This window comes from Muscardinus avellanarius, assembly GCF_963383645.1.
Source record: "Muscardinus avellanarius genome assembly, chromosome: 1".
Classification (NCBI taxonomy): domain Eukaryota; kingdom Metazoa; phylum Chordata; class Mammalia; order Rodentia; family Gliridae; genus Muscardinus; species Muscardinus avellanarius.
Genome location: NC_137786.1, coordinates 151,630,515 through 151,658,480, shown reverse-complemented (window position 1 = coordinate 151,658,480; position 27,966 = coordinate 151,630,515). Strand labels below are relative to the sequence as shown.

The 27,966-nt window shown below is 37.1% G+C and overlaps 1 protein-coding gene across 1 annotated transcript; it reads right to left on the bottom strand.

Annotated features, from left to right (window-relative positions):
- ANGPTL5 (angiopoietin like 5) lies at positions 1-27,800 on the bottom strand (the record flags this gene model as incomplete). The annotated part of the gene is made up of 8 exons (XM_080693386.1): positions 1-320; positions 10,065-10,250; positions 12,873-12,993; positions 21,517-21,617; positions 22,852-22,945; positions 24,272-24,375; positions 26,077-26,221; positions 27,708-27,800. The coding sequence occupies 8 exons, from the start codon at positions 27,798-27,800 to the stop codon at positions 1-3; spliced, it is 1,164 nt and encodes a 387-aa protein (XP_080549512.1).
- Between the last annotated feature and the right edge of the window lie 166 nt (positions 27,801-27,966).

The window sequence follows — 27,966 nt, the reverse complement described above, 5'->3', positions numbered from 1 at the left end:
CTACTTTAAGTATGGATTGTACATTCTTCTAATTTTCATTGAAACCGATTTAATCTTGACAGGTGAGTTGTTTTTGGTCCACGAGCCCCACTGAATTCCAGTTGCAAGCAATTTTCCAGGAAAGCGATAAATGCCATTTAAATTTGCTAGACCACACTGGTTGAACCACCAGCCAGTGTTGTTTTTGAAGTGACTGCAGCTCTCCACAGACTGACCATTGACCAAGCACGTGGGGCGACACCCGTCATTATCCACATCGGATGTGCTGAAAGGCATTGCATTTTGATTATTTTCTTTTCTAAGGCCACGAAATGCATCACCTGGGTAAAACATATTTTTAAATGATTGACTTTAGAAGCATTTTATTATTTTAATTAGCTGTTACCATTACCAGCCTATTATACAAAAGAATTGCATCTAGAAATAGGGTTTTTTTTTATTTTCCTACTGTTAATCATGTTAAAAATCTCTTTCACATAGACTGCAATATGCCAAAACCTGCTGACAAATTTTTCATTGTGGCAGACATCTTTAAATAGATATTGGATATGAAAATCAGAAACTAAATGGAAGTTTGACTGTGTAGATAAAATCAAATAATTTGGGTTAAAAATGATGGCGGACAGGCCAGTTATACTTTAAGTTAACCAATGTGGTATTTAATAATTTATGAAAAAGAAAATAAGCTTAAGACAGCAGTTTTTCATACTTACCATTTACATCAGTTTAGAGAGGTATAAAGTGAAACTTTTTAAGAAACTTAGCTTTATTTATTTATTTATTTATTTATATTTGTATTTATTTATATTTGGTATTGGAGACTGAACCCAGTGGCATTCTACCTCCAAGCTACACCCCAGCCCTTTTTCTTTCTTATTTTGAAACGATCTCACTAAGTTGCTGAGGCTATCCTTGAACCTGCAATCCTCCTGTCTCAAACCTCCCAAAGACTAGGATTAAAGACTTAGATGTAACGTTGCTAAAAGTTATTGGGTTCTGTTTAGGAGTCATCAAGTTTACATCGACTACCTAATACCTGCAAGAAGAACTCAGCTATGCTCCTGGGGTGTGCTTTATCTCCAGAGCTCTTCTTGTGCCAGGTAGACCAATCATCTCTAAAGGACCTTTAGCAGACACTGTATGTATAGCATGCCTGAGGTTCGAGATATCTCTTCAAACTTGTTAACTAAGTCACAGGAGCAGGAATCATGTTTTGTTTTATAAATGCCCATAAGCCTAACCTATTCTTAGTAAACCCCTTATTCATAATTCCACATATATATAAACTTTGGCTAATATGTTTGAGACACTACCTAAAAGAACGGATCTGTAAACTGTGTAGAGAAGCCCAGGCCTGTGTCTGTTTCATTATCCCCCTAAATGTTTGTCACTTCTTAAGACAAAGCTTTTGAGGAGCTTAAAGAACTTCATTGGTGGTGTAGCCTACTCTAAGCTCTAGAACCTTCTGCTTATTAACATCTCTGACGCTGAACTTGATGGGAAACAAAAGACACATCCACATGGTGCCATACCTTTTTATAAGTTCACATGATAAAAACAACAGCTATGAGACACTACCTAAATATTGAGATCATTCCACAAATACTCTCCCTGGGCAAAATCAGAAAGATCATACATCATATGGGCTCCTCAAAGGATCATATCTAACAATTCAGTTTATTTGTGTGGGAGGGTACTGGAGATTGAACCCAGGAATATTCTATCTCTGAGCTATACCCTCAGTGCTATTTTATTTATTCATTTGAAATTGGATCTTGCTAAGCTGCTGACATTGGCCTTGAACCTGTGATTCTCCTGTCTCAGTATCCCAAGTGCTGGAATTACAAGTGTGTGCATAGTGAAATTAAAAGTGATGAAGCAGCTTCCGGGAAGATGGCGACGGAGGAAAGCGGCACTTACAAGTCCCGCTAACAATCCAACTCTACTACCACAAAACCAGCGCCTTTCAGAGCCAGAAAACACCACCAGCAAAGAAATAAAAACGGTAACTACAAGGGACAGAGAAAAAGGGCTGGAAAAACAAGACACCAGAAAAAAACCAGCCCGAAGTGCCGCGCCCGCGCGGCGCTGAGCGGCCAGAGCCGCAGCGCGGATTGGGGGGAGCCGCAGAGTGGAGCGGCCTGCCGCGTCGCGGAACCGCCAGAGCGGCCGGAGTGGCCAGACCCGCGGTGCAGAGCAGCCGAAGCCGCGGTTCAGAGCAGCCGAGTAGAGCGGCCAGAACAGCCAAGCGGAGTGGCCAGAACAGCCGGAGCAGCCAGAGCCGCAGCGCGGATTGCCTGGAGCGGCCGCGCGGAGTGGCCAGAGCCGCGGAGTGGAGCGGCTGGAGCAGCCGGAGCGGAGCGGCCAGAACAGCTGAGCGGAGCGGCCAGAGCAGCCGAGCAGAGCGGCCAGAACAGCCGGAGCGGAGCGGCCAGAACAGTCGGAGCAGCCAGAGCCGCGTTGCGGAACGGCCAGAGCGGCCAGAGTGGCCAGACCCGCGGTGCAGAGCAGCCAGAGCCGGGCGCAGAGCGGCCGGAGCGGAGCGGCCTACATCTCCCCTAGCAGCACCAGGCTCCAGAGAGGAGGGAGACTCAAAACAGAGCTCAAATCCAGAGAGGAGGTACTTTGGCCTCGCGGCCTAGGACGCAGAAGCAGCGTCTTACTGCTGGCGGCAGTGGTGAGTTCACCGGACGGCCCTAGACCAATCCATTCAACCAGCCACCAGGAGCCTGAGAGGAGCGGTTGACACCGAGCTGAGGTGAGCAGGTGCTGAACAGCCGGGCGGCAGTCAGCAGTTTTGTTGGTGCAGGGAACATCTAAAGCTCCCAAGGGCCGAGCACAGCACAACTGGCAGGGACTCAGAGCGGAGTTCAAAACCAGAGAAGAAATACGCCGCATCACGGCCAAGGGCGTGGCAGTGGTGCCATATTGCCAGTGGCGGCAGCAGCGAATCCACCAAGTTCACTACAGCTCCATCAGCGCACTCAATAACCGTGAGTCAAATTGTGACCCCTAGGGAAGAAATCCCAGTACTGCGCTCCCAGGGACTTGCGCAGATAGTCTCCCTGGGTCGGAGATTTTAGCAGTGCAGCCCAGGGGGGGAGTGGCAGTGGCAGAGATATCATACCATAGTCACAACTCCCCACTGGAGAACGCCCAACTTGGCACTCCCCACGGTCTAAGCAGCCTTGATTGACTCCCTGGGTCTGAGACTTTGTGATACAAACCAGTTAAGGAGTAGTGGTGACTGAGATACCACAGACACGAGATCCGGAGCATCTTAAGTGAACTCGTAGTGACTCGGGGAAGAACCCAGAGAAGGCACAAACTTCCAAAATCATGGGAAAGAGAAATAACAATGGAGCAGTGAATGCCAACAACCCCACAACATCAGAATCTGATAACACAGAAATCCAAAGATCTCTAGAAGATCAAATTAGGAAAATAACTTTAGAAATAATAGAGGACTTTCGAAAAGAATTTAGAGAGAGTCAAAAAGAGATAAAGGATGCAATTAATGAAGTAAAGGCCTCAATCCAAAGTATAAACAACAGATTAGACCACATGGAGAATAGAATCTCGCTCCTTGAAGATGATCATTCTAAAAATGAACGCATAGTTTCTAATTTAGAAAAAAAAACACGACAGCAGGAATCTGACATTGAAGAAATATGGGCCCATTTCAAGAGAGCTAACCTAAGAATAATTGGAATAGAGGAGGGAAAAGAAGGTGAAACCAAAGGGATCAACAATCTCTTCAAGGAAGTAATAGCAGAAAATTTTCCAAACATAGAGCAAGAGGTCGATCGATACACAGATCCAGGAAACTTATAGAACTCCCTTTAGACAGGATCAGAGAAGAGGATCCCCACGCCACATAATTGTCAAAATGACTAATGTGGAAGCCAAGGAGAGAATCTTAAAGGCAACAAAAACAAAAGGCCACGTGACATACAGAGGCAAACCAATTAGAATCACTCCAGACTTCCCAAACCAAGTTATGAAAGCCAGAAGGGCTTGGAGTAACATATTCCAAACTCTGAAAGAAAACAACTTCCAGCCAAAAATTTCCTACCCAGCAAAACTATCCATCAAATTAGATGGGGAAATAAGAAGCTTCCATGACAAACAGCAACTGAAGGAATTTATGTCTTCAAAACCAGCGCTAGAGAAAATACTCAAGGAGATTAACTGCAAAGAGGAAATGGGTAATACACGCCAGAACCAAAGAAACAAGAATTCCCATCCAGCAGACAACTAAGCAAAGAAGAATAAACAGTATCTTAAACAGAAATAAGATCTTAACATGTTGGGAATTAAAAATTATCTCTCTATAATCACACTTAATGTAAACGGCCTCAACTCCCCAATAAAAAGACATAAAGTGGCAAAATGGATTAAAAGCCAGAATCCATCCATCTGCTGCTTACAAGAAACACACCTTACAAGTAAAGATAGGAACAAACTCAAGGTAAAGGGCTGGAGCAAGGTAATCCATGCTAATGGTACTCGAAGACAAGCAGGAGTAGCAACTATGATATCAGACAAGTTAGACTTCAAACCCAAACTTATTAGAAGAGACAAAGAAGGTCACATCTTACTGGTAAAAGGAATAGTCCAGCAAGAGGAAATAACAATAATCAACATCTATGCCCCAAACATAGGGGCAGCTACTTTCATAAATCAAACTCTTTGTGATATGAAGTCACACATAAATCCCAACACAATAATACTGGGAGACTTCAACACACCTCTCACAATACTAGACCGATCTTCCAGACAAAGGGTCAGTAAAGATGTCTCAGAACTAAAGAACACCATTAACCAAATGGACCTGTTGGACTCATATAGAATATTTCACCCAACTACAGCAGAGTTTACATTTTTCTCAGCTGCTCATGGAACCTTCTCCAAAATAGATCACATCCTGGGACACAAAATGAGCACTAGCAAATTTAAAAAATGTTACATACTTCCCTGTGTCATTTCAGACCATAATGGAATGAAACTAGAAATCAACTATAAGAAGACTCAGAGAAACAACATAAACATGTGGAGACTGAACACCACACTTCTGAATGAAGAATGGGTCATAGAAGATGTAAGAGGTGAAATCAAGAAATTTCTAGAAACAAATGAAAATAAAGAAACAACATATCAAAACCTCTGGGACACTTTGAAGGCAGTATTAAGAGGAAAATTTATAGCACTGAGTGCTCACATAAGAAAAACAGAAAATCTTCAAATAAATAGCCTTATGACACACCTCAAAGCCCTTGAAAAGCAGGAACAATTGAACCCCAAAGCCAGCAGAAGACGGGAAATTATTAAAATTAGAGCAGAAATTAACGAAATAGAGAATAAAAAAACAATACAGAAAATCAACAAAACTAAAAGCTGGTTTCTTGAAAAAATTAACAAGATTGATAAACCATTAGCCAACCTAACTAAAAAAAAGAGAGAATCAACCCAAATTATGAAGATAAGGGATGAAAAAGGAGACATTACTACTGACAGCGTAGAAATCCAGAGGATTATCAGAAACTACTTTGAAAAACTATACTCCAACAAAATGGAAAACCTGGAGGAAATCGACAACTTCCTAGATAAATACAACCTTCCTAAACTGAGTCAAGAAGATATAGAACACTTAAACCAACCAATAACAATTAAAGAGATTGAAACAGCAATAAAGAGCTTACCATCAAAGAAAAGCCCAGGACCAGATGGTTTCCCAAGTGAATTCTATAAAACCTTTATAGGAGAACTAATCCCAATACTACTCAAACTATTTCGGGAAATAGAAAAAACCGGGACTCTCCCAAATACATTCTATGAAGCCAACATCACACTAATACCCAAACCGAATAAAGACAGTTCAAGGAAGGAAAACTACAGGCCTATATCTCTGATGAACTTGGATGCAAAACTATTAAACAAAATACTAGCAACACGCATTCAAAACCACATCAAGAAAATCATTCACCATGACCAGGTAGGGTTCATCCCAGGGATGCAAGGCTGGTTCAATATACGAAAATCAATCCATGTAATTCATCATATAAACAGAATCAAAGACAAAAACCACATGATCATCTCAATAGATGCTGAAAAAGCATTTGATAAAATTCAACATCCATTTATGATAAAAACACTGCAGAGAATTGGAATAGAAGGAACATATCTCAACATTATTAAGGCAATCTACAATAGGCCCACTGCCAACATCATATTAAATGGGGAAAAACTTCAAGAATTCCCCCTAAAAACTGGAACGAGACAAGGATGTCCACTATCACCACTTCTCTTCAATATAGTACTAGAGACTCTAGCCAGAGCAATAAGGCAAGAAAAGGAAATCAAAGGAGTACAAATAGGAAAAGAAGAACTCAAGCTTTCACTATTTGCAGATGACATGATACTATACTTAGAAAACCCAACAAACTCAACCAAAAGGCTTATAGAACTGATCAACAAATTCAGCAAGGTATCTGGATACAAAATCAACCTTAAAAAATCAGAAGCTTTCCTGTACACCAACCATAAATCCACTGAAAAAGAAATTCAGAAAACACTTCCACTCAGGATCTCCCACAAAAAAATAAAATACCTAGGAATAAACTTGACCAAGGAGGTAAAAGATCTCTACAAAGAAAATTATAAAACACTGAAAAAAGAAATCGAAGAAGATCTTAGAAGATGGAAAGACCTTCCATGTTCATGGATTGGCAGAATAAATATTATTAAAATGGCCATACTCCCAAAACTGATCTACAGATTTAATGCAATGCCCATTAAACTACCAAGATCATTCCTCACAGACATAGAAAAATCAGTCCTTAAATTTATCTGGAATAACAAAAAGCCCAGAATAGCCAAGGTAGTTCTCAGCAACAAAAACCACGCAGGAGGAATCACAATACCTGACTTTAAACTATACTACAAAGCCATTGTAATAAAAACAGCATGGTACTGGCAAAAGAACAGATATATAGACCAATGGAGCAGAATAGAAGACCCAGAAACAAGTCCACACACTTTCAGCCAATTGATTTTTGACAAAGGGGCCAAAAACATACACTGGAAAAAAGATAGCCTCTTTAACAAATGGTGTTGGCAAAACTGGTTAACCATATGCAGAAAATTGGATGTTAATCCCACTTTTTCACCCTGTACAAAAGTCAACTCACGATGGATCAAAGACTTGGAAATTAAACCAGAGACTTTGAAGCTCCTTGAAGAGGGCATAGGTCCAACACTACAACACATAGGCACAGACAAACAGTTCCTCAACAAGACCCCAAAAGCACAACAAATTAAAAGGAGAATCAATACATGGGATTGCATGAAACTGAAGAGCTTCTCTTCAGCAAAGGAAACTATCAAGAATCTCAATCGAGAGCCAACAGAATGGGAGAAGATTTTTGCCACCTACACCACTGATAGAGGACTAATATCTAGAATATACAGAGAACTCAAGAAACTCAACACTAAGAAAACAAAACATCCAATAACAAAATGGGCAAATGAACTAAATAGACACTTCACAAAAGAAGAAATTCAAATGGCCAATAAATGCATGAAAAAATGCTCAACATCACTGGCAATCAGAGAGATGCAAATCAAAACTACCCTGAGATTTCACCTAACTCCAACTAGAATGGCCATCATTCAAAACACAAACAACAACAGATGCTGGCGAGGATGTGGAGAAGTGGGAACTCTAAGACATTGTTGGTGGGATTGCAAATTAGTGCAACCACTTTGGAAAACAGTATGGAGAATCCTCAGAAGAATGGGAACAAATCTACCATTTGATCCAGCAATACCACTGTTGGGTATCTACCCAAAAGAAAAGAAACCAAACTATCAAACTAATGCATGTGTATCTATGTTCATAGCTGCACAATTCACCATAGCCAAACTATGGAACCAGCCAAGATGTCCATCAACAGATGAATGGATTACAAAACTGTGGGATATGTACACAATGGAATTTTACTCAGCCATCAAAAAAAACTCAATTACATCATTTTCAGGGAAATGGATGGAGCTGGAGGACATTATGCTAAGTGAGATTAGTCAGGCACAAAAAATAAGAAATCAGATGCTTTCCCTAATATGTGAGAGTTAGGGAGAAATGGGTCATAGGAGGAACTCTTGGAAGAGCATCAGTAACTTTTAACTCTGTTTACATTGTCTTTGGATATACAATATTTTTTTATTTTTTAAGGGAGTTTATTTACCCTTTTGTTGCCTGTGCCATTGAAATCATATCCAAGAAATCACTTCCAATTTCAATGTTGTGAGGTTTTATGACCCAGATTTTCTTCTAAAAGCTGATAGTATTAAGATTTATATTTAGGTCCTTTATCTATTTTGAGTTAATATTTGTATATGTGTTAGGTAAGGGTCCAATTTTATTATTTTTCATTTATTATTATTTTTCAACAATATTTAGTTAAAAGACTAGTATTTCCTCCACCAAAAGTTCATGGAAACCTTGTCAAAAATAACTTGACAATGTATGGAAGAATTTATCTCTAGGCTTTTATTTAGCTCCAATGGTTTATATATCTGCCTTTAGAACAGTACTACACTGTTTCAATTATTGTAGCTTTATATGGTTTGAAATCAGAAAATATACATCTTCTAGCTTTGTTCTTCTTTGAGACTGTTTTGGGTATCTAGAGCCCATATTCCATATCAGGATAGATTTTTTTTCTGAAAAATAAATAAATAAATGTATGATAGTTTCACCTAAAAAAAAAAAAAGAAAAAAAATATTCTCTGGTAAGAAAGAAAGCAAAAAGAAATATTGAAATGTTATCTTTAAGTCATCAAAAGTTTGGTACCAGACAAATGAAACTGTTATGTGAGATTATCAATGTTAATATTGTATAAATTGCTATAATACTAGATGTCAACCACTAAGCCAAGCGTGGGAAGGAGGGATGGGGAGGGAATGGGGTGGGGATCGGGTAGGGGCTAACTGGGCGATGTGTGCTTGTATGTCTACAAAGGTATCTTATTTATACCACTATGATGTATGAATACATTGCACCAATAAAAAATAAATTAAAAAAAAAAAAATAAAAATAAAAATAAAAAATAATAAAATAAAAGTGATGAAGCATACATGCACACATCGTGTTTCCCTCTGCACCCACCCGCCTGCCCCTCTTCTCTCCCCATACACTTTAGCGAGACTGGTAGTGTGATACCTTCATATATGCATATAACATCTTTCAAACTGTTTCCTTCCTCAGTCCACCTTTTCTCTCCCCACCTTATCTTTAGGTTTTTTGAAGTTCTAACGAAGTGTATTTGTAAATGAGTAGATGCACCAAGATAAAGTAAAGCGGATGCATATGCTCATTATTTTCATCGGCTTGAATTATTGTCCTGGCTCAGGTGTGATGAGCTGGAAATCTCTGGCAAGTCTCTCGATCTTTCAAATTCTTTCACGGGTGATATGAAAAAAATAGAGATGGGCTCTAATATTCATGACTTGTAAATGTCAGCCTTTCTGAATATGAAAATGAAATCATGCCTTTCCAGCCTAGTTCCACAGGCTCGCCATCCAAAAGATCAACTGAGATTACACATGGCAAATGTTTAAAGAATATTAAGCATTTTATTTGTGGGTTGTTTTTTTTTTTTTTTTTTTTTTTTTTGTGTGTGTGTGTGTGTGTGTGGTACTGGGGTTCCTGGAAGCCCTTCTACCTCCGGGCTACACTCCCATGGGCTACACTCCCAGACCTATTTTTTAACATTTTTATGTGGAAACAGTCTCTTAAACCAGCAAGGCTGGCTCTGAACCAGCGCGATCCTCCTGTCTCCGCCTCCCAAGCGCGGAGATTACAAGCGTGTGCCACCACACCCAGCTTATATTAAGCATTTTAAAATCACAAGGTGAGATAGTGTTCAGAACTCTAGACTCAGCCAGCACTCATTCCTAATCTCTTCTGTTACCAATAACCTGTCGTTGTTTTTTTCTTTGCCTAAGATTGAATCAATGCTATTTCAATCTTCTGGATAACTTTAGGAATAAAACAACTTACCAGCATTTCCTGAATACCGTCCTAAGTGCATTTTAAAAAATCTTGTTTCATTCTCTAGCCAAAAATTATCGTATGATGCATAAGCAAATGTATCATCTTCAGATTCCAAAGCCACATACAGCATAAAACTGGTATTTTTCTGATTTACTATATAGAAAATCTTTTTTAGCCCCAGCCAAAATTCTCCTGTAGAAAAAAAACCTTATTTTTATTTTTAATGCAAATTAGTACAACCCTTTATAATTTAATGTTTTGTATTATTTAATGTTTCAGTAACTCTAAGATAAGACGTGTGAATAATTAGAAGGCCTAGCTCAAATGATAAATGTTTACTTAATTTGAAGAATAAAAAAGACCTTTCTTGCTTCTTCACTAGACTAGAAAATATCAGACTCTGTCTCATTTTATCTTTCCAAATTAAATTCAAAAGTTAATTTAAAGATTAAATAAAAAGTCAAGCTCTGCCTTAAGTCATGTCACCAAAAATTTGTTCAACTATCATGGCAGGTAACAAAATAATAGCACCAATAAAAATGTCAGAAACTTAACCTCCAAATTAGCTGTTTTAAAAATTCTAAAACTGATCTTTTGTCCCAGAAAATACTTTCTGAACCAATATTTTTTTGTTATAATACATCCTTTCAATTATCAATTACTGGAAATAAAAAGCAGCCACACTGGAATACACCAGGATTAGGGTTAATATTTCCAAGACAATTATAGATCTAGGATGAATTATAGAATTCCCTAACACAGACCCGTGCACTTCCTGCATGCATATTCTAGCCAATAGCTTTCTATCTACCTCTATCCACCATAGCACAGCTTAAATGTGGATGCCCCTGAGAGATATCCTTCCACTTGAATTATAAAATTATCAAAGCACAGCCGGGCGTGGTGGCGCACGCTTGTAATCCCAGCATTCGGGAGGCTGAGACCTGGAGGATCGCGGTTAGTGGACAGCCTCAGCTACTTAGTGAGGCCCTCTACAACTCAGTGAGACCCGGTTTCAAAATAAAGAATTTTTAAAAAATAGGGCAGAGGGTGTAGCTCAAAGGTCAAATGCCCCTGGGTTCCATCCCCAGACCCGCAAAAAAATAAAAATAAATAATAAATAAATAAATAAATAAATAAATAAAAATTATCAAAGCACAAAAAGGTATAGTCAAAACAAATGCAAAAGAATCCTCTACCGGGATTACAGGGGTTTTTTAGCCAACACCCAGTTAGAACTAAAAATATCCAGAATAAGCACAGGAAGAAAGTGGGCACAGTCAGATGGGTCCCTCGAGGGTCCATTTACTCTCATGTAGTTATGCTCCTTCAACTTAAATGTCTCTGTCATCTTTCCCCATTACTCCAACCTCATGTTTAAGACTTAACTACAATTTCTTTAATCCCCACTTTATATTTAAAGATACATCAAGTACAAGGCAGTCTCCGTTTGCATGAAGAATACCTACCTGAAGACCTCATTAGTCCAAACTCGTATCCTCTCCCCATAGAAATAAACGTGAAATCAAGAAAAATAATAATTTCAAGTCTATATATCAACCTATAACTACTTAATTCAGGGAGAAGCACTCGATGGGGGATCAGAGATAATGCTGAGAAAGTACAAGTATTTAACTGCACTCCACAGGATGGCAGTATTCTGGCGAAAAGCCAAGTGGCTTCTAAAATCCTTGGCATGCATCAGGATTGTTATCATAGACTAACACCACCACTTACTGAATCATTGGGTGACATTATTATGGGAGGTTAAGCATTTATAATCATAACAATAGCAATTGTTAAAATAGAAATTTTTCAAAAATCACCCACAGATGTTACAACTAATGTAAAGTTCTTTGAGGTTCAGAAATATCAGCATTCTGTTTACTGTTTACTGGCCAAAGTAATGCTGCTGCCACCTGGCAAGCAAATTTTACAATTCACCTAGGGTTTATTTATAGTTTTCATATTTTCAGCATAGTAATGTTTATCAATATTTTATAAAATCACTATTCCATTTAAATAACTTGGATTTGAACCTCAATTCTGTATTTGATTTGCTCATTTAGATGCGACACACACCACAAGAATCTTCAGATCTATGACAACCTATTCATTCATTTTCCATTCTATAGTGAGTGAATGCTTAACTAACTATAGTTAGTTCTACCTGCCAGAACTCTGTGCATAGTAGATACTTAAAAAATACCTAATCCAAACTGGTTGTGATGGCTAGGGTATAACTCAGTGTCAGAGCACTTGCTTAGCATGAGGCCCTGAGTTCAATATCTAGCACCAAAAATTAATAAGTAAAAATTAAAATGGGCAGTCACATCCCTAGACATCAGAAATAAAAAATAAAAGTTAAATAAAAGCTGGGTGTGGTGACACATGCTTGTAATCCCAACACTCGAGAAGCTGAGACAGGAGGATTGCAGGTTTATGAATAGCCTTAACTACTTAGTGAGGCCCTCCACAACTTAGTGAGACCCTGTTTCAAAATAAAGAATAAAAAAAAATAGGGCTGGGAGTATAGCTTGAAAGTAGAATGACACTGGTTCAATCCCCAGTACTGCAAAAAAAAACCTAATTTAGAATTTATACTCAAATCACATTTCAACAAATATGTAAAATACAGATTTTTAGATATCAACTGAAGATATTTAATAATTTAATAAATGAAGATAGAGTAACTTGTCATATTTTATATTCACATGGATTTGATATTTTTACTAAAGACGACCAACCCACAGTTTACAGACATAATATCCAAAAGAAAGAAAAAAGGTAGAGTAGAAATATATATAATCTGACCTAAGAGATCACCAAATCCATCCAGATAATCACACCACAACCTTTGGAAGTCAATGATCCCATCAATCCTTTTTTGTATCACAGTCCATCCACCTCCTCTGAAGTCCATGTCGCACATTACCTAAAATGGGCCCCAAAACACCAAAATAATACACTGTTACTTTGATTATGTGTTATTACAAAGTTCATGTTTCATCCATATGTTGAAAGTCTTCAATGCAATTGTATTCAACTGGTATATTCAGATTTTAAATCCCTAGAAATAATACTACCTATTATAAAGTGTCATGAAGCCAATTGGAGTCCCTATACCTGTCACTTTTTAAAATATAACTGTTTGTAGCATTTTTAGAGTATCCCACTTCTCAATTCAATAAATATGTTTTAGTTTGGCAATAAAAGTACTGATCTGATGTGTCAGAGTGATATATTACAAATTAACTGTCTTTGAATTGAAATTCTGTGTTGTTTTTTCCTGCCTCTAATTTGCCTGTCTCTCATTGCTCTTTTCTCCCATAAGCCTTGAAGGTGTGTTCACCCTGGCATTTTCAGACAGAAAGATATGATCTGTGTGCCTTCAGCAGGTGCTCGCAGGTGCATCTGTTGGTGCTGGATAAAATGCCCCAAGAGGAACCTGCAGGGAACCTGTAGAAGTGACAAGGGAAGAAATCAGGGCCATCTGAAACCTCCCACACAGACAGAGAAAAGCAGTGTGGAGGAACCAAGGGAACCAACACCTTCCCACAGAAGAGTAATTATGCATCCCACTCTTCTCAAAATTAGAAGCCTTCCTTGCCACAGCTATTCAGATCTAGTTTTGAATCTGTAGGAAAAGTAATTTAGGTAATTTTAAAATTATTTCCCACCTAATTCCCAATTTTTGACATCTTGTCAATAGGTTACAAAAAAGAAAATGATAGTAAGTCTAAGAAGAGAAACTAGTAGTATCTACTTATGAAATTTTTTTATTTTATTGTGCAATCAAGACTATCAAGGTATAAGTATCAAAAGTTTCTTATGCACAAAAAAGTATCCAGAAAAAATACATGTTTGTATATATACAATATACGTATCTCTAGTACAAATTTCTTGATATCCCAGCATATAACTACTCAAATAGACATAAGAATAACCCATTTTATTCACATTAAGAATGAGTCAGACTTCCGGGAAGATGGCGACCGAGAAAAGCGGGGCTTAAGAGCCCCGCTAACAACCAATCTCTATTACCACAAAATTAGCGCCTTTCATAGCCAGAAAACACCATCACCAGAGAAACAAAAAAATCACCAGCCCCAGAGAGGAGGGGGTCTCATAACAGAGCTCAGAGCCACAGAGGAGATACGCCAGCCTCACGGCCGAACAAGCAGCAGCAGCACCTGACTGCTGGCGGCAGTGGTGAGCTCACCGGACGGCTACAGCTACAGACCAACGCATGCAACAGCCCACCAGGCTCCAGAGAGGAGTGGCGGGCAGCGATCCAAGGTGAGGCGCTGCGGAAGAGCCTGGACAGCGAGCCGAGGTGAGCCGCTGCGGAAGAGCCCGGACAGCGAGCTGAGGTGAGACACTGTGGAAGAGCCCTGCAGGATTCGGCAGATTTTTAGGCTCAGGAAGCATCTAAAGCTCCCAGTGGCTGGGCTCAGCACACGCTGCAGGGACTCAGAACAGAGTTCAAAAACAAAGAAGAAACACTCCAGCCTCACGGACGAGGGCGTAGCAGCAGCACCATATTGCCACCAGCGGCAGCAGCAGCAGCAGCAAATTCACGGAGAGCACTACAGCTACATCTGCGTTTTCAACAACAGTGCGTCAAATTGTGGGCCCCAGAGGAAAAATCCCAGTACTGACTCCCAGACACTTGACCCAGTGGGGGAGTGGTGGTGGCAGAGATATCACACCATAGGAGAACGTGCAACCTGGCACCCCCCATAGTCTAAACCAGCCTCTATTGACTCCCTGGATCTGAGACTTTACGATACAACCCAGTAAAGGAGTAGCGGTGACTGAGATACCACAGACTTGAGATCCAGAGCACCTTAAGTGAAGTCGTAGTGACCCAAGGAAAGAACCCAGAAAAGGCACAAACTTCCGAAATCATGGGAAAGAGGAATAACAATGGAGCAATGAATGCCCACAATCCCACAACATCAGAACCCAATAAAACAGAAATTCAGATATTTCTAGAAGATCAAATCAGGAAAATAACTGTAGAAATAATAGAGGTGTTTCAAAAAGAATTCAGAGAGAGCCAAAAAGAGATAAAGGATGCAATTAATGAAGTAAAGTCCTCAATTCAAAGTACAAACAACCGATTAGACCACATGGAGAATAGAATCTCGCTCTTAGAAGATGAGCAATCCAAAAATGAACACATAGTTTCTAATCTAGAAAAAAATATCCAACAGCAGGAATCTGACATTGAAGAAATATGGGCCCATTTTAAGAGAGCTAACCTAAGAATAATTGGAATAGAGGAGGGAAAAGAAAGTGAAACCAAAGGGATCAACAATCTCTTCAAGGAAGTAATAGCAGAAAATTTTCCAAACATAGAGCAAGAGGTTGATACACAGATCCAGGAAACGTATAGAACTCCCTTTAGACAGGATCGGAGAAGAGGATCCCCACACCACATAATTGTCAAAATGACCAATGTGGAAGCCAAGCAGAGAATCTTAAAGGCAACAAAAACAAAGGGCCAAGTGACATTCAGAGGCAAACCAATTAGAATCACTCCAGACTTCCCAAACCAAGTCATGAGAGCCAGAAGGGCTTGGAGTAACATATTCCAAACTCTGAAAGAAAACAACTTCCAGCCAAAAATTTCCTACCCAGCAAAACTTTCTATCAAATTAGATGGAGAAATAAGAAGCTTCCATGACAAAAAGAAACTGAAGGAATTTATGTCTTCAAAACCAGCACTAGAGAAAATACTCAAAGAGATTAACTACAAAGAAGAAATAGGTAACACACACCAGAACCAGAGAAATAAGATATTCCATCCAACAGACAAATAAGATTAGTTATCTGTGGAGATTCATTATTTATGTTAGTCTTATACCTATGTCTAAATTGTATTGTTTGCTTTTATTGTTAATTTTTAGGATTTCTAGTTGGAATATTAATATACCTTCAGATATATCATTTGGAAATATTTTATCCCATTCTACCAGTAACTTTTAACTCTGTTTACATTGTCTTTGGATATTCAATATTATATTTTTTAGGGAGTTTGTATACCCTTTTGTTGCCTGTGCCATTGAAATCATATCCAAGAAATCACTGCCAATTTCAATGTTGTGAGGTTTTATGACCCAGATTTTCTTCTAAAAGTTTATAGTATTAATATTTATATTTAGGGACTTCCGAGAAGATGGCAACTGAGAAAAGCGGGGCTTAAGAGCCCCGCTAACAACCAATCTCCATTACCACAAAATCAGCACCTTTCATAGCCAGAAAACACCATCACCAGAGAAACAAAAAAACCACGAGGCTCCAGAGAGAAAGCAGACTGAGAACAGAGCTCAGAGCCACAGAGGAGATACACCAGCCTCACGCCTGAGGACGCAGCAGCAGCGCCATACTGCCGACGGCAGCAGCAAATTCACCAGACGGCTACAGCAAGCCGAGGTGAGCTGCTGTAAAACAGCCAGGCGGGATCTTTCGGCGCAAGGAGCATCTAAAGCTCCCAGTGACTGAGCTCAGCACAAGCTGCAGGGACTCAGAGTGGAACTCAAAACCAGAGAAAAAAAAAAAATACGCCAGTCTCACGGCCAAGGGCGTGGCAGCGGTGCCATATTGCCACCGGCGGCAGCAGTAGTGAATTCACAGAGTCCAGTACAGCTACATCTGTGTACTCAAGAACAGTGAGTCAAATTGCGGGCCACAGAAGAGAAATTCCAGTACTGTATTCCTTGGGACTTGACCCAGTGGGGGAGTGGTGGTGGCAGAGATATCACACCATAGGAGAACGTGCAACCTGGCACCCCCCATAGTTTAAAGCAGCCTCTATCGACTCCCTGGGTCAGAGACTCTGTGATACAGCCCAGTAAAGGAGTAGTGGGGTCTGAGATACCACAGACTCGAGATCCAGAGCACCTTAAGTGAAGTTGTAGTGACCCAAGGGAAGAACCCAGAGAAGGCACAAACTTCCAAAATCATGGGAAAGAGGAATAACACTGGAGCAATGAATGCCCACAGCCCCACAACATCAGAAACCGATAAAACAGAAAATCAGATATTTCTAGAAGATCAAATCAGGAAAATAACTGTAGAAATAATAGAGGTGTTTCGAAAAGAATTCAGAGAGAGCCAAAAAGAGATAAAGGATGCAATTAATGAAGTAAAGTCCTCAATTCAAAGCACAAACAACCAATTAGACCACATGGAGAACAGAATCTCTCTTAGAAGATGAGCAATCCAAAAATGAACACATAGTTTCTAATCTAGAAAAAAAATATCCGACAGCAGGAATCTGACATTGAAGAAATATGGGCCCATTTTAAGAGAGCTAACCTAAGAATAATTGGAATAGAGGAGGGAAAAGAAAGTGAAACCAAAGGGATCAACAATCTCTTCAAGGAAGTAATAGCAGAAAATTTTCCAAACATAGAGCAAGAGGTTGATATACAGATCCAGGAAACTTATTGAACTCCCTTTAGACAGGATCGGAGAAGAGGATCCCCACGCCACATAATTGTCAAAATGACCAATGTGGAAGCCAAGCAGAGAATCTTAAAGGCAACAAAAGCAAAGGGCCAAGTGACATTCAGAGGCAAACCAATTAGAACCACTCCAGACTTCCCAAACCAAGTCATGAGAGCCAGAAGGGCTTGGAGTAACATATTCCAAACTCTGAAAGAAAACAACTTCCAGCCAAAAATTTCCTACCCAGCAAAACTTTCTATCAAATTAGATGGAGAAATAAGAAGCTTCCATGACAAACAGAAACTGAAGGAATTTATGTCTTCAAAACCAGCGCTAGAGAAAATACTCAAAGAGATTAACTACAAAGAAGAAATAGGTAACACACACCAGAACCAGAGAAACAAGAGTTTCCATCCAACAGTCAACTAAGATTGGTTATCTGTGGAGATTCATTACTTATGTTAGTCTTTTACCTATCTCTAAATGGTATTGTTTGCCTTTATTGTTGTTAATTTTTAGGATTTCTAGTTGGAATATTAATATACTTTCAGATATAGCATTTGGAAATATTTTATCCCATTCTATTAGAAACTTTTAACTCTGTTTACATTGTCTTTGGATATACAATATTTTTTTATTTTTTAGGGAGTTTGTATACTCTTCTGTTGCCTGTGCCATTGAAATCATATCCAAGAAATCACTGCCAATTTCAATGTTGTGAGGTTTTATGACCCAGATTTTCTTCTAAAAGTCTATAGTCTTAAGATTTATATTTAGGTCTTTTATCTATTTTGAGTTAATATTTGTATATGTGTTAGGTAAGGGTCCAATTTTATTCTTTTCCATGTAATTATTATTTTTCAACAATATTTAGTTAAAAGATTATTATTTCCACCACCAAATGTTCGTGGAAACCTTGTCAAAAATAACTTGACAATATATGGAAGAATGTAGCTTTTATTTTAACTCCAATGGTTTATATATCTGCCTTTAGAATAGTACTACACTGTTTCAATTATTGTAGCTTTATATGGTTTGAAATCAGAAAATATATATCTTCTAGCTTTGTTCTTTTTCAAGATCGTTTTGGGTATCTAGAGTCCATATTCCATATTGGGATAGATTTTTTTCTGAAAAATAAATATATAAATATATGATAGTTTCACCTAAAAAAATAGAAAAAAAATATGCTCTGGTAAGAAAGAAAGCAAAAAGAAATATTGAAATGTTTTCATGTAATTTTAATTTTTCAACATTATTTAGTTAAATGATTATTATTTCCTCCACCAAATGTTCATGGAAACCGTGTCAAATATAACTTGACAATATATGGAAGAATTTAGCTCCAATAGTTTATATATCTGCCTTTAGAACAGTACTACACTGTTTCAATTATTGTAGCTTTATATGGTTTGAAATCAGAAAATATACATCTCCTAACTTTGTTCTTTTTTGAGATTGTTTTGTGTATCTAGAATCCATATTCCAAATTAGGATAGATTTTTTTCTGAAAAATAAATATATAAATATATGATAGTTTCACCTAAAAAAAAAAGAAAAGAAAAAAATATTCTCTAGTAAGAAAGAAAGCAAAAAGAAATAGTGAAATGTTATCTTTATGTTATCAAAAGCTTGGTATCAGACAAATGAAACTGTTATGTGAGATTATCATTTTTAATTTTGGATAAATTGCTATAATACTAGATGTCAACCACTAAGCCAAGCATGGGAAGGAGGGATGGGGAGGGAATGGGGTGGGGATCAGGTGGGGATTGACTGGCAATGTGTGCATGTATGTCTACAAAAGTTTTCTTTGTATCCCACTATGATGTATGAATACAGTGCACCAATAAAAAATTTTTTAAAAAGATTTATATTTAGGTCTTTTATATATTTTGAATTAATATTTGTATATATGTTAGATAAGGGTCCAATTTTATTATTTTTCATGTAATTATTATTTTTCAACAATATTAATTAAAAGATTGTTATTTCCTCCACCAAATGTTCGTGGAAACCTTGTCAAAAATAACTTGACGATATATGGAAGAATGTATCTCTAGGCTTTTATTTAACTCCAATGGTTTATATATCTGCCTTTAGAACAGTACTACACTGTTTCAATTATTATAGCTTTATATGATTTGAAATTAGAAAATATATATCTTCTAGCTTTGTTCTTTTTCGAGATCGTTTGGGTATCTAGAGTCCATATTCCATATTAGGATAGATTTTTTTCTGAAAAATAAATATATAAATATATGATAGTTTCACCTAAAAAAAAAAAAAAGAAAAAAATATGCTCTGGTAAGAAAGAAAGCAAAAAGAAATATTAAAATGTTATCTTTAAGTTATCAAAAGCTTGGTATCAGACAAATGAAACTGTTATGTGAGATTATCATTTTTAATTTTGGATAAATTGCTATAATACTAGATGTCAACCACTAAGCCAAGCATGGGAAGGAGGGATGGGGAGGGAATGGGGTGGGGATCGGGTGGGGGCTGACTGGGTGATGTGTGCATGTATGCCTACAAAAGTTTTTTGTATCCCACTATGATGTATGAATACAGTGCACCAATAAAAAAATAAAAAAAAAAGAATGAGTCAGCTCGTCAATCTGCCTTGAATTCTAGCAAAAGATTTTTTAAAATTATTAATTTCATCTGAGGATGGTGGCACACATATGTAATCCCAATACTTGGAAGACTGAGACAGGAGGATCACAGGTCTATGATCAGCCTCAGCAACCTAGTGAGACTCTGTTTCATAACAAAACAATACATTATGCTAAATGAGATTAGTCAGTCACAAAAAGTAAAAGTAAAAAAAAAAATCAGATTCTTTCCCTAATATGTGGAAGCTAGGGAGAAAATAGGTCATAGGAAACACTCTAGACGAAGAAGGAGAAACTATAGCTGAGCAAATAAGGTGACCTAACTGAGAGGGATGGAAGGAGCAAGAGGGAACTTCCCTAATGTACATGATGCACATTCACAAACACATCAAAGCCAATCACTAAGCCAAGCAGGGGAAGGAGGGAGAGGGAGGGAATGGGGTGGGAATTGGGAAAGGGCTAATTGGGTGATGTGTGCATGTATGCCTCTACTATCTTGTACCCCTCTAAGATGTATGACTTTAATGCGCCAATAAATAAATTTAAAAACCAATAAACTAGCCCAGCGTGGTGGCGCACACTTGTAATCCCCGCGCTTGGGAGGCAGAAACAGGAGGATCGCGCAGGCTTGAAGCCAGCCGCTTTGGCTTAAGAGACACTGTTTCCAAATAAAAATATAAAAAATAGATCTGGGAGTGTAGCCTTGAGGTAGAAGGGTTTACAGGAACCCCAGTACCAACAAACAAACAAACAAACAAAAACAGTAAATTAGGGCTGGGGATATAGCTCAGAGATAGATGCCCCTAAGTTCAATCCCCATTACCACAAAAAAATTTTAATTTCTTATATAATCAATCATATGTAAGAAAGTATAATAATAAAGAAGTCAAATATATTTTTAGTAAGCTGCAAAATAAAATTCACCAATATTTTCTAATCTCCATAGAGATTAAAACTAATTAAAGCATGAATTAATATTACATAATTGTGCCTACTGTAAGAATAATTTAAGGTCTTACAGAAAATGAATTTACTTTTAGGGTATAGCCATAGAAACTTAGAAAAGTGAAAGACTGATTCACTCTTTTATTGGTTCAAAATTAGGATACTAAAATTATAGAAAACCAAAATATTTTCCTCATTTTAATCTGTTTTCATTTTTATTTTTAATATGCATTTGTTGGTTAGTCTCACATCATAATGTAAATCGTGTTGACAATGACATACATGCATGCAGCCTTTGAAAACTAAGATTTTGAAATGAGGACTTTTACTCATTGACCTTAATTTTTTTAAGAAAAAAAATATTAAATCAATTAAAATTTTAATATTAATTAAATTTGTTGGATGTTTATCTTTTTCCAAATAGTAAGAGAAAACTTTACCTCAAATGGGTAATTAGAGCCTTCTGGATAGATTATATATAAACCACTTGGTGTCTTGGTGACAGAGCCAATGGTGTCTTTAATATCAGTGCAATCTAAACCTAGGAAAGTAAAATTCATTACTTAGGATACTTTCAGTCATACACTGAAGATAATTTTTCACTGTAGAGAATTAATATGAAATTATTACTATAATTTTTATTAATCATACGATGGATTTAACTTCTCAGAAGTAAAAAGTGAACACAGTTTTAGAAGTAAGAAGGCAATACATATAAGAACGGAAATTAAAGAATGCAATCTGTGATGACTGTTAATATCACTATTGGTAATACACACTCTGCACTATTTAAGTGTTTCATCCGAAAGCAACACTTGATAATGATATTCATAACAAGCTTTATTTTGCTCTTTCTATGCACCAGACAGTATTTTAAAAGATTTTCATCCATTTTCCAATTTCCTCCTCAAAACTGTAAGAGAAAGGTATTTTGAGTTTAGTAATGAGGAAACTAGTGTCCAGCAAACAGCAGCTCAGAGAGTTGGAGTCCAAGAGTCTGACACCAGAGTCCATCCTCTGAACTACCATGTTACACTTCCTATGCAGAGACAGTTTTGGAAAATAGATGATACAATAAAATAATTTTAAAATAACAAAATAATATATGAAAGTGCCTGTTTTTGTACCTGGAACAAGGGTGGTTCTTGGGCATTGTTTTTCCCTTCTTTTTCTAAGAAGAAAATAAAGATTTCACATTGTGCCCTCAATAATATTTATTTACTCGGAACCTTTTGGCTTTGAATTCAAATGTTTATGGTTTATGGAGCATTTTTCTTAGAAGCCCAAGCCCAAAGGAATCATTATGCCGTATTTTAGTACAAAAGTACCAACTTCTGTTTATTTCTGCCTTAAATTTCTTTTTCTTTTCAAATCTCATGTGTCAAGTCAAAATATTTTATACATGTCAAAAAAATTTTTTACAGGTGGAAAGAACTCTGAAACTCTTTATTCCTCTGTCTAAAAAGTGATTATTAATAAAATGCCAAGCAGGGGGGAAGCCCAGAATAAAGCTACCTAAAACGATGCTATTTTTTTCAAAAGATTCATGATATCTTCATACACCCACGGTCTTTAAATGATTGGAAAAGTTTCCCAATTTATGAAAGTGCACATTGTTTATGGTATAATTTACTTAATGGCAGGTATTATCCTCCTGTCTAGTAGAGGAGTGAGCTGTATTTTTTTCAATATTTTATATGCATCAAGTTGTCCAGGAAAAAATATAAGCAATATAAGAGACAAATATGAAAAGGCCGAAATACCAAAACTCTCACCATGTGACTGAACTGGTCTGTGAGGAAAAGGATCCAGCTGTTTCCTAAAAACTTCTGTGGTCAAAAGGAGAACTCGATTCATGAGTCCGTTAACCTGAATACACACACACACACACACACACACACACACGTAAGCCAGTTTACATTTGGACAAACCTCCATTAGCTGAATTACATAAAAGCTACCTCTAACCCTCCTACAAATCCTGCTCTGGCATAAACAGCGATCCTAGGTTTGTTTGTTTGGGCTTTTTGGCTTTTCTAGGTTGAATCCTCACTACTTTGACAAAAAGGCAAAGGCGTAGCTAAATGACAGTCCTGACCTTCATCAGGGTTCACTCCCAGATTGTCTCTGTTGCTGTACTTGGCTGCTCCTGCGGCTCTGTTCTCCATACCATGTCTGAACTTTTGAGCTCGTTCCTTTCTTTCTTCTTTCCTTCTTTCTCCCTTTCTTCCTCTTTCTTTTTTTTTTTTTTAATTTTTGTGGTACTGGGAATTAAACCCAAGGACATTCTATATCTGAGCTACATCCCAGCCCATTTTATTTTTCTATTTTTAAACAGGGTCTTACTAAATTGCTGAGAGTCTTGCTACACTGCTGAGGTTAGCCTTACATCTGTAATCCTCCTCTCTCGGCCTCCCGAGCACTGGGATGGCAAGCGTGCAGCACCAGTTTCTTATCACCTCCCCCCTTTGCTCTTCCTCAGGCCGCCCTCCACACCAGCTGTCCATTGGACCATGTCATTTCCTTGCTCAGTACTTCGACATCCCAGTGGGTAGACGTGGATTTAGTTCCTGAGTATTCCTTTCCCCAGTTTCCTTGTGCACTCTAAACCTCGCCAGCCACTCTGCCCAACTCCAACAAGTTCCCCAAGTGGAATGCCCTCCCTTCTTCATGCAACCTCTGTGACATCCATATCACAAATTCCTCTCTCACAGCTCGCTCATGGGCTCTCTCTCTTCTCTGGGAAGCTTTCTTAAATCTTATATTTTTCTTTGGGACCATTCTAACAGCATCCGCATTTTATCAACATATTTTTTCTGCTCCACTTTTTTTTTATTGCCTTCTGTTTGCCTGCGACTCACTAGGTTGCCTCTCATGTCGTCAGGACTAAATAGATGTCTGGACGTGAAGGCATAAAAAAATAAAACAGTTAAATCTTCAGCTAACCACACAATGTACTTAAACATATCAAAGTCAACCACTAAGCCAAGCATGGGAAGGAGGGAAGGGGAGGGAATGGGGTGGGGATTGGGTAGGGGCTAAATGGGCGATGTGTACATGTATGTACACACAAGTTTTTTACCCCATTATGATGTATGAATACAATGCACCAATAAAAATTTTTTTTAAATCTTCAGCTAACGACAAGTCAATCTGCACATGCAGCAACAGCATGATACTAAAAAAAATTCCATACCTGATTAGATAAATAATCCAAGGATGCTTGTTGCTCATCCATCATATCTCTTAGTAGTTTCTTGGTACTTCGTGTGTAGGAAACAATAGAATTTTGCAAATTTCCTTAACCACAATAAAAATGGCTGCTAAGTATTATATTGTTACACAAAACAGTTAGAGTGAAAAAATGAATTTCACGTGATTTTGAATAAATTTCACATGATTTTGAATAAAGTAGTCATCAATACTATCCCATTGTTCTAAATTCTCAGAACTGTACGTTTTAGCATACTAACTCAGAATTTAACTCAGAATTAACCAAGAAAACAGTTTCAACATTTCTTAATGAAATGTTGAAATGCTTCCTAATAATATATATTATCCCAAATAATTAACCTGTTCTAAGAAACAACATTCTAAATATTAATAAAAAGTATAGGTGAAAGGCAGGAGATTTAGGATTAATCAGTTCTAACTTTATAAGAAAGTAAAAAGCAACAATTAATTCACTTGCATAACAAGCAAGTTAACTTTAAAAATAAATCTTTGTTTTCATTTTTCTACTACTACATTTTATTTAACTAAATTGCTAACACACAAGTATACACGTGATAAATCTTAGTCAAAGGTTTTGGTTAATTGGGGGGGGGTCGTTACTGGGGATTGAACACAGAGGCATTCTATCGAAAAGCTACACCCCCAGCCCTTTTTTAAAACTGTTTTGAAACAGGGTCTCACTAGGTTACTGAGAGTCTGCTTAAGTTGCTGAGGCTGGTCCTAAACCTGCAATCCTTCTGTCTCAGCCTCCCAGGTACTAAGATTACAGGCATGCATGCACCACCACAACCAGCTTGATGTTTTTAATTCTATTTCACCCAGCTTCCTCTCTCTTGTTTGTTTTCAGTCTCTCGCTGTCTCTTAGATTTTTCCTGGCCAGACAAGGTAGTGCACATTTGTAATCCCAGTACCTGGGAGGCTGAGACAGAAGGATCAATCATAGGTTCACAGCCAACCTCAGCTACTTAATGAGACCCTTTGCAACTTTGTGAGACCCTGTTTTAAAATAAAGACTAAAAAATAGGACTAGGGGTGTAGCTCAGAGGTAGAATACCCTTAGGTTCCATCCCCAGTACCACAAAAAAATAAATAAATAGATAGATGATAGATAGATAGATAGATAGATAATTTCCCCTGGATTTAGACAGCTTTCTTAATGGAACTAACACTGCACTCATTGGTTTGAGTATCCTGAGACACTTGTGCCACACAGGAAATTAGCTACTTCAAGTAAGATTTCAGCTTCAGCCTTTCTGATGCCTTTCTCCACCCCACTCCCTATAAATATATAAGATAAATCATTTTTAAAAATTACTAAACAGTGACTAAGTAGCCTTTTCAGTTAAGACTGAATCGACTGTGAATTTGTTTTACACCTAATGCATCAGTTATTGTAGTATTCAATGCTAATGTGATTACCTTTTAGAATCGCCTGCCCCTCAAAAAAAAAAAAAAAAAAAAAACCTCAAGGTAAAATGTCCTGGATGTCAGATAAAAGGAAGAAAACAGCCTAAGTAAGTGAATATAATATTGCTATCAGATGGTCTGCTTTGTCCCCTCCCTCTATGATCATCGATGAGATGGAACTGTATACAACAGGGATCTGTTCATTTACCGTGTATTTATTAAGCACTTACTATGTGTGAAACAGGGTAATTAGAATGTACATAAAATGACCCAGGCAAAAGCTAAGGTTTATTTTTTCCATGTCTACCCAGAAAAAACAAGGTATATCCCTTTATGATTTGGGTTATTTTTAATACTTACTACACATGAAGCGCTTTTCTTCTCTTGTCATTTTAATTTTAGTATCACATGATTCTTTACAGCCTTCCTTATAAACATTATCATTACCTTGACTTTCATCTTTTGCATTAGATACATCTTCTGCGATGTTAACTACTGGATAATCCTTTACATTAAAAATATAAATCGGAAAAATATTTGAAATATGTTGTATGACTTAATAAATAAGGCTGTTATGAAGATAGGGATTCAGAATATACTCCAGGATGATTGTTAGAAAAAAATGTAATGAACTGATGAGTTCAAACTTCAACTCATGAACCTTATGGCTCTATTTTGGACAAGAATAATAACCATATGTTAACTCAATATTTACACTCTTCTGTTTTCTTCTCAAATTCTAAAAGTACTTATTTAGGGTTTATTTTCATTATTTTGACTCTAGCGCCTTGACCTTCAACTTTTGTAAATTCACATGCATAATATAGGGCTGAGTCATTCTCCTCCAAATATCCCGCAAATTGAACTTCCTTAAAAAGGAACTAAAAAAAATTTCCCTGAGATATCTACATATCTAGCCAAATAAACTTTCTGCCACAAACTATTAGAAGTCATAGAAAAATATGTAGTATACCTACCTGTTGCTTTTATATAAAGTATTTAAAGATTTGAAATGTTAAATGCTTATAGATTTGGAAGTTGAAAGAAAAAAAAGCATATACTTGGGCTTTGCAAAATCATCAACAGATTTCATTAAAAGGGCAACTACAGCCAATATTACAAAGCTATCTGTATTTGTTGGTACACTGTTAGTTCCTTCAATATTAAAATATTCTTTCATAAAAATTATATGCATTTAATAATTCTCTTGTTAAATGAAAATTTTAACAATCAGCTTGTCTGGCTTTTCCTGAAGATAACCAAGAGCTAACCATATTATAAAATTATTTGCCTCCAAAAGACTCTTACATCTTACTACACAAATCTATTTTAAACTTCCTGTCTTTCTCTTGACCTCTATAAGCACTGATTTACTAGATGTTTACAGAAAGTTCCTAAATGTTTAACAAGTATTTAAGATAATTAAATCATTAATTTATCTGTAGCTTTCTAATAATTTATTCTTGTTAGATCTTTGGAATTTGGTTTTGATACAATGGTAAATACATTTCATGACATTTAAAAATCATATGCTAACATTTAAATATGTGGGGATTCAAATCTCTAGCTATTCATAATATTGCATAAGTCACACTATTACTCTGATATTGTTTTGGAGGAGACCTTATAATTTCCTAGGTAACCACTCCCAGGAGTATATTTAAAACACAAAACTTTGTAAAGTATCTTTTCTAAAAAAGCAAAGTGCTTTTTTATTTCCCATCAGATATTTATTAACTGGAAAGGTGAAAGTAGTTTTAATTTCATTCCTAAAGTGTTTTATTGAGAAATTTGTTTAGTCAACCTTAAATTTTTAGTTTAAGTTTAAAAATAATAACGTATAGGCAGACTTAAAATTTTTAAATAGACATTTAAGTTGATTCATAAATCACATTTGGCAGCATAATTAATCTTTCCAAACTTCTAGAATATATCTTAAAAGCTAATCACGCTTTCCTAGTTAAAAAAAAAAATGTTGCTAAATTTCTTACCATAGAACGATGTACACAATTACCTTGTACAGCTTCTCCACAAATAAAAATACAAACATTTAAGAACAAGAATAAGGCTTGAGATGGATACATCCTAATTTTCTTAGCTAAACAAAAGCACTTCTTCAAATGTCTGTCTGCTTTCTGTGGAAAGAACTACAGTGCACAGAGTCTTCAGTTAAAAATTTCTGGAAGTTATACAACAAAAACAGGAGCCAATACTTACCGGTTTCCAAGCCTTCATTTGAAATAGCACCCT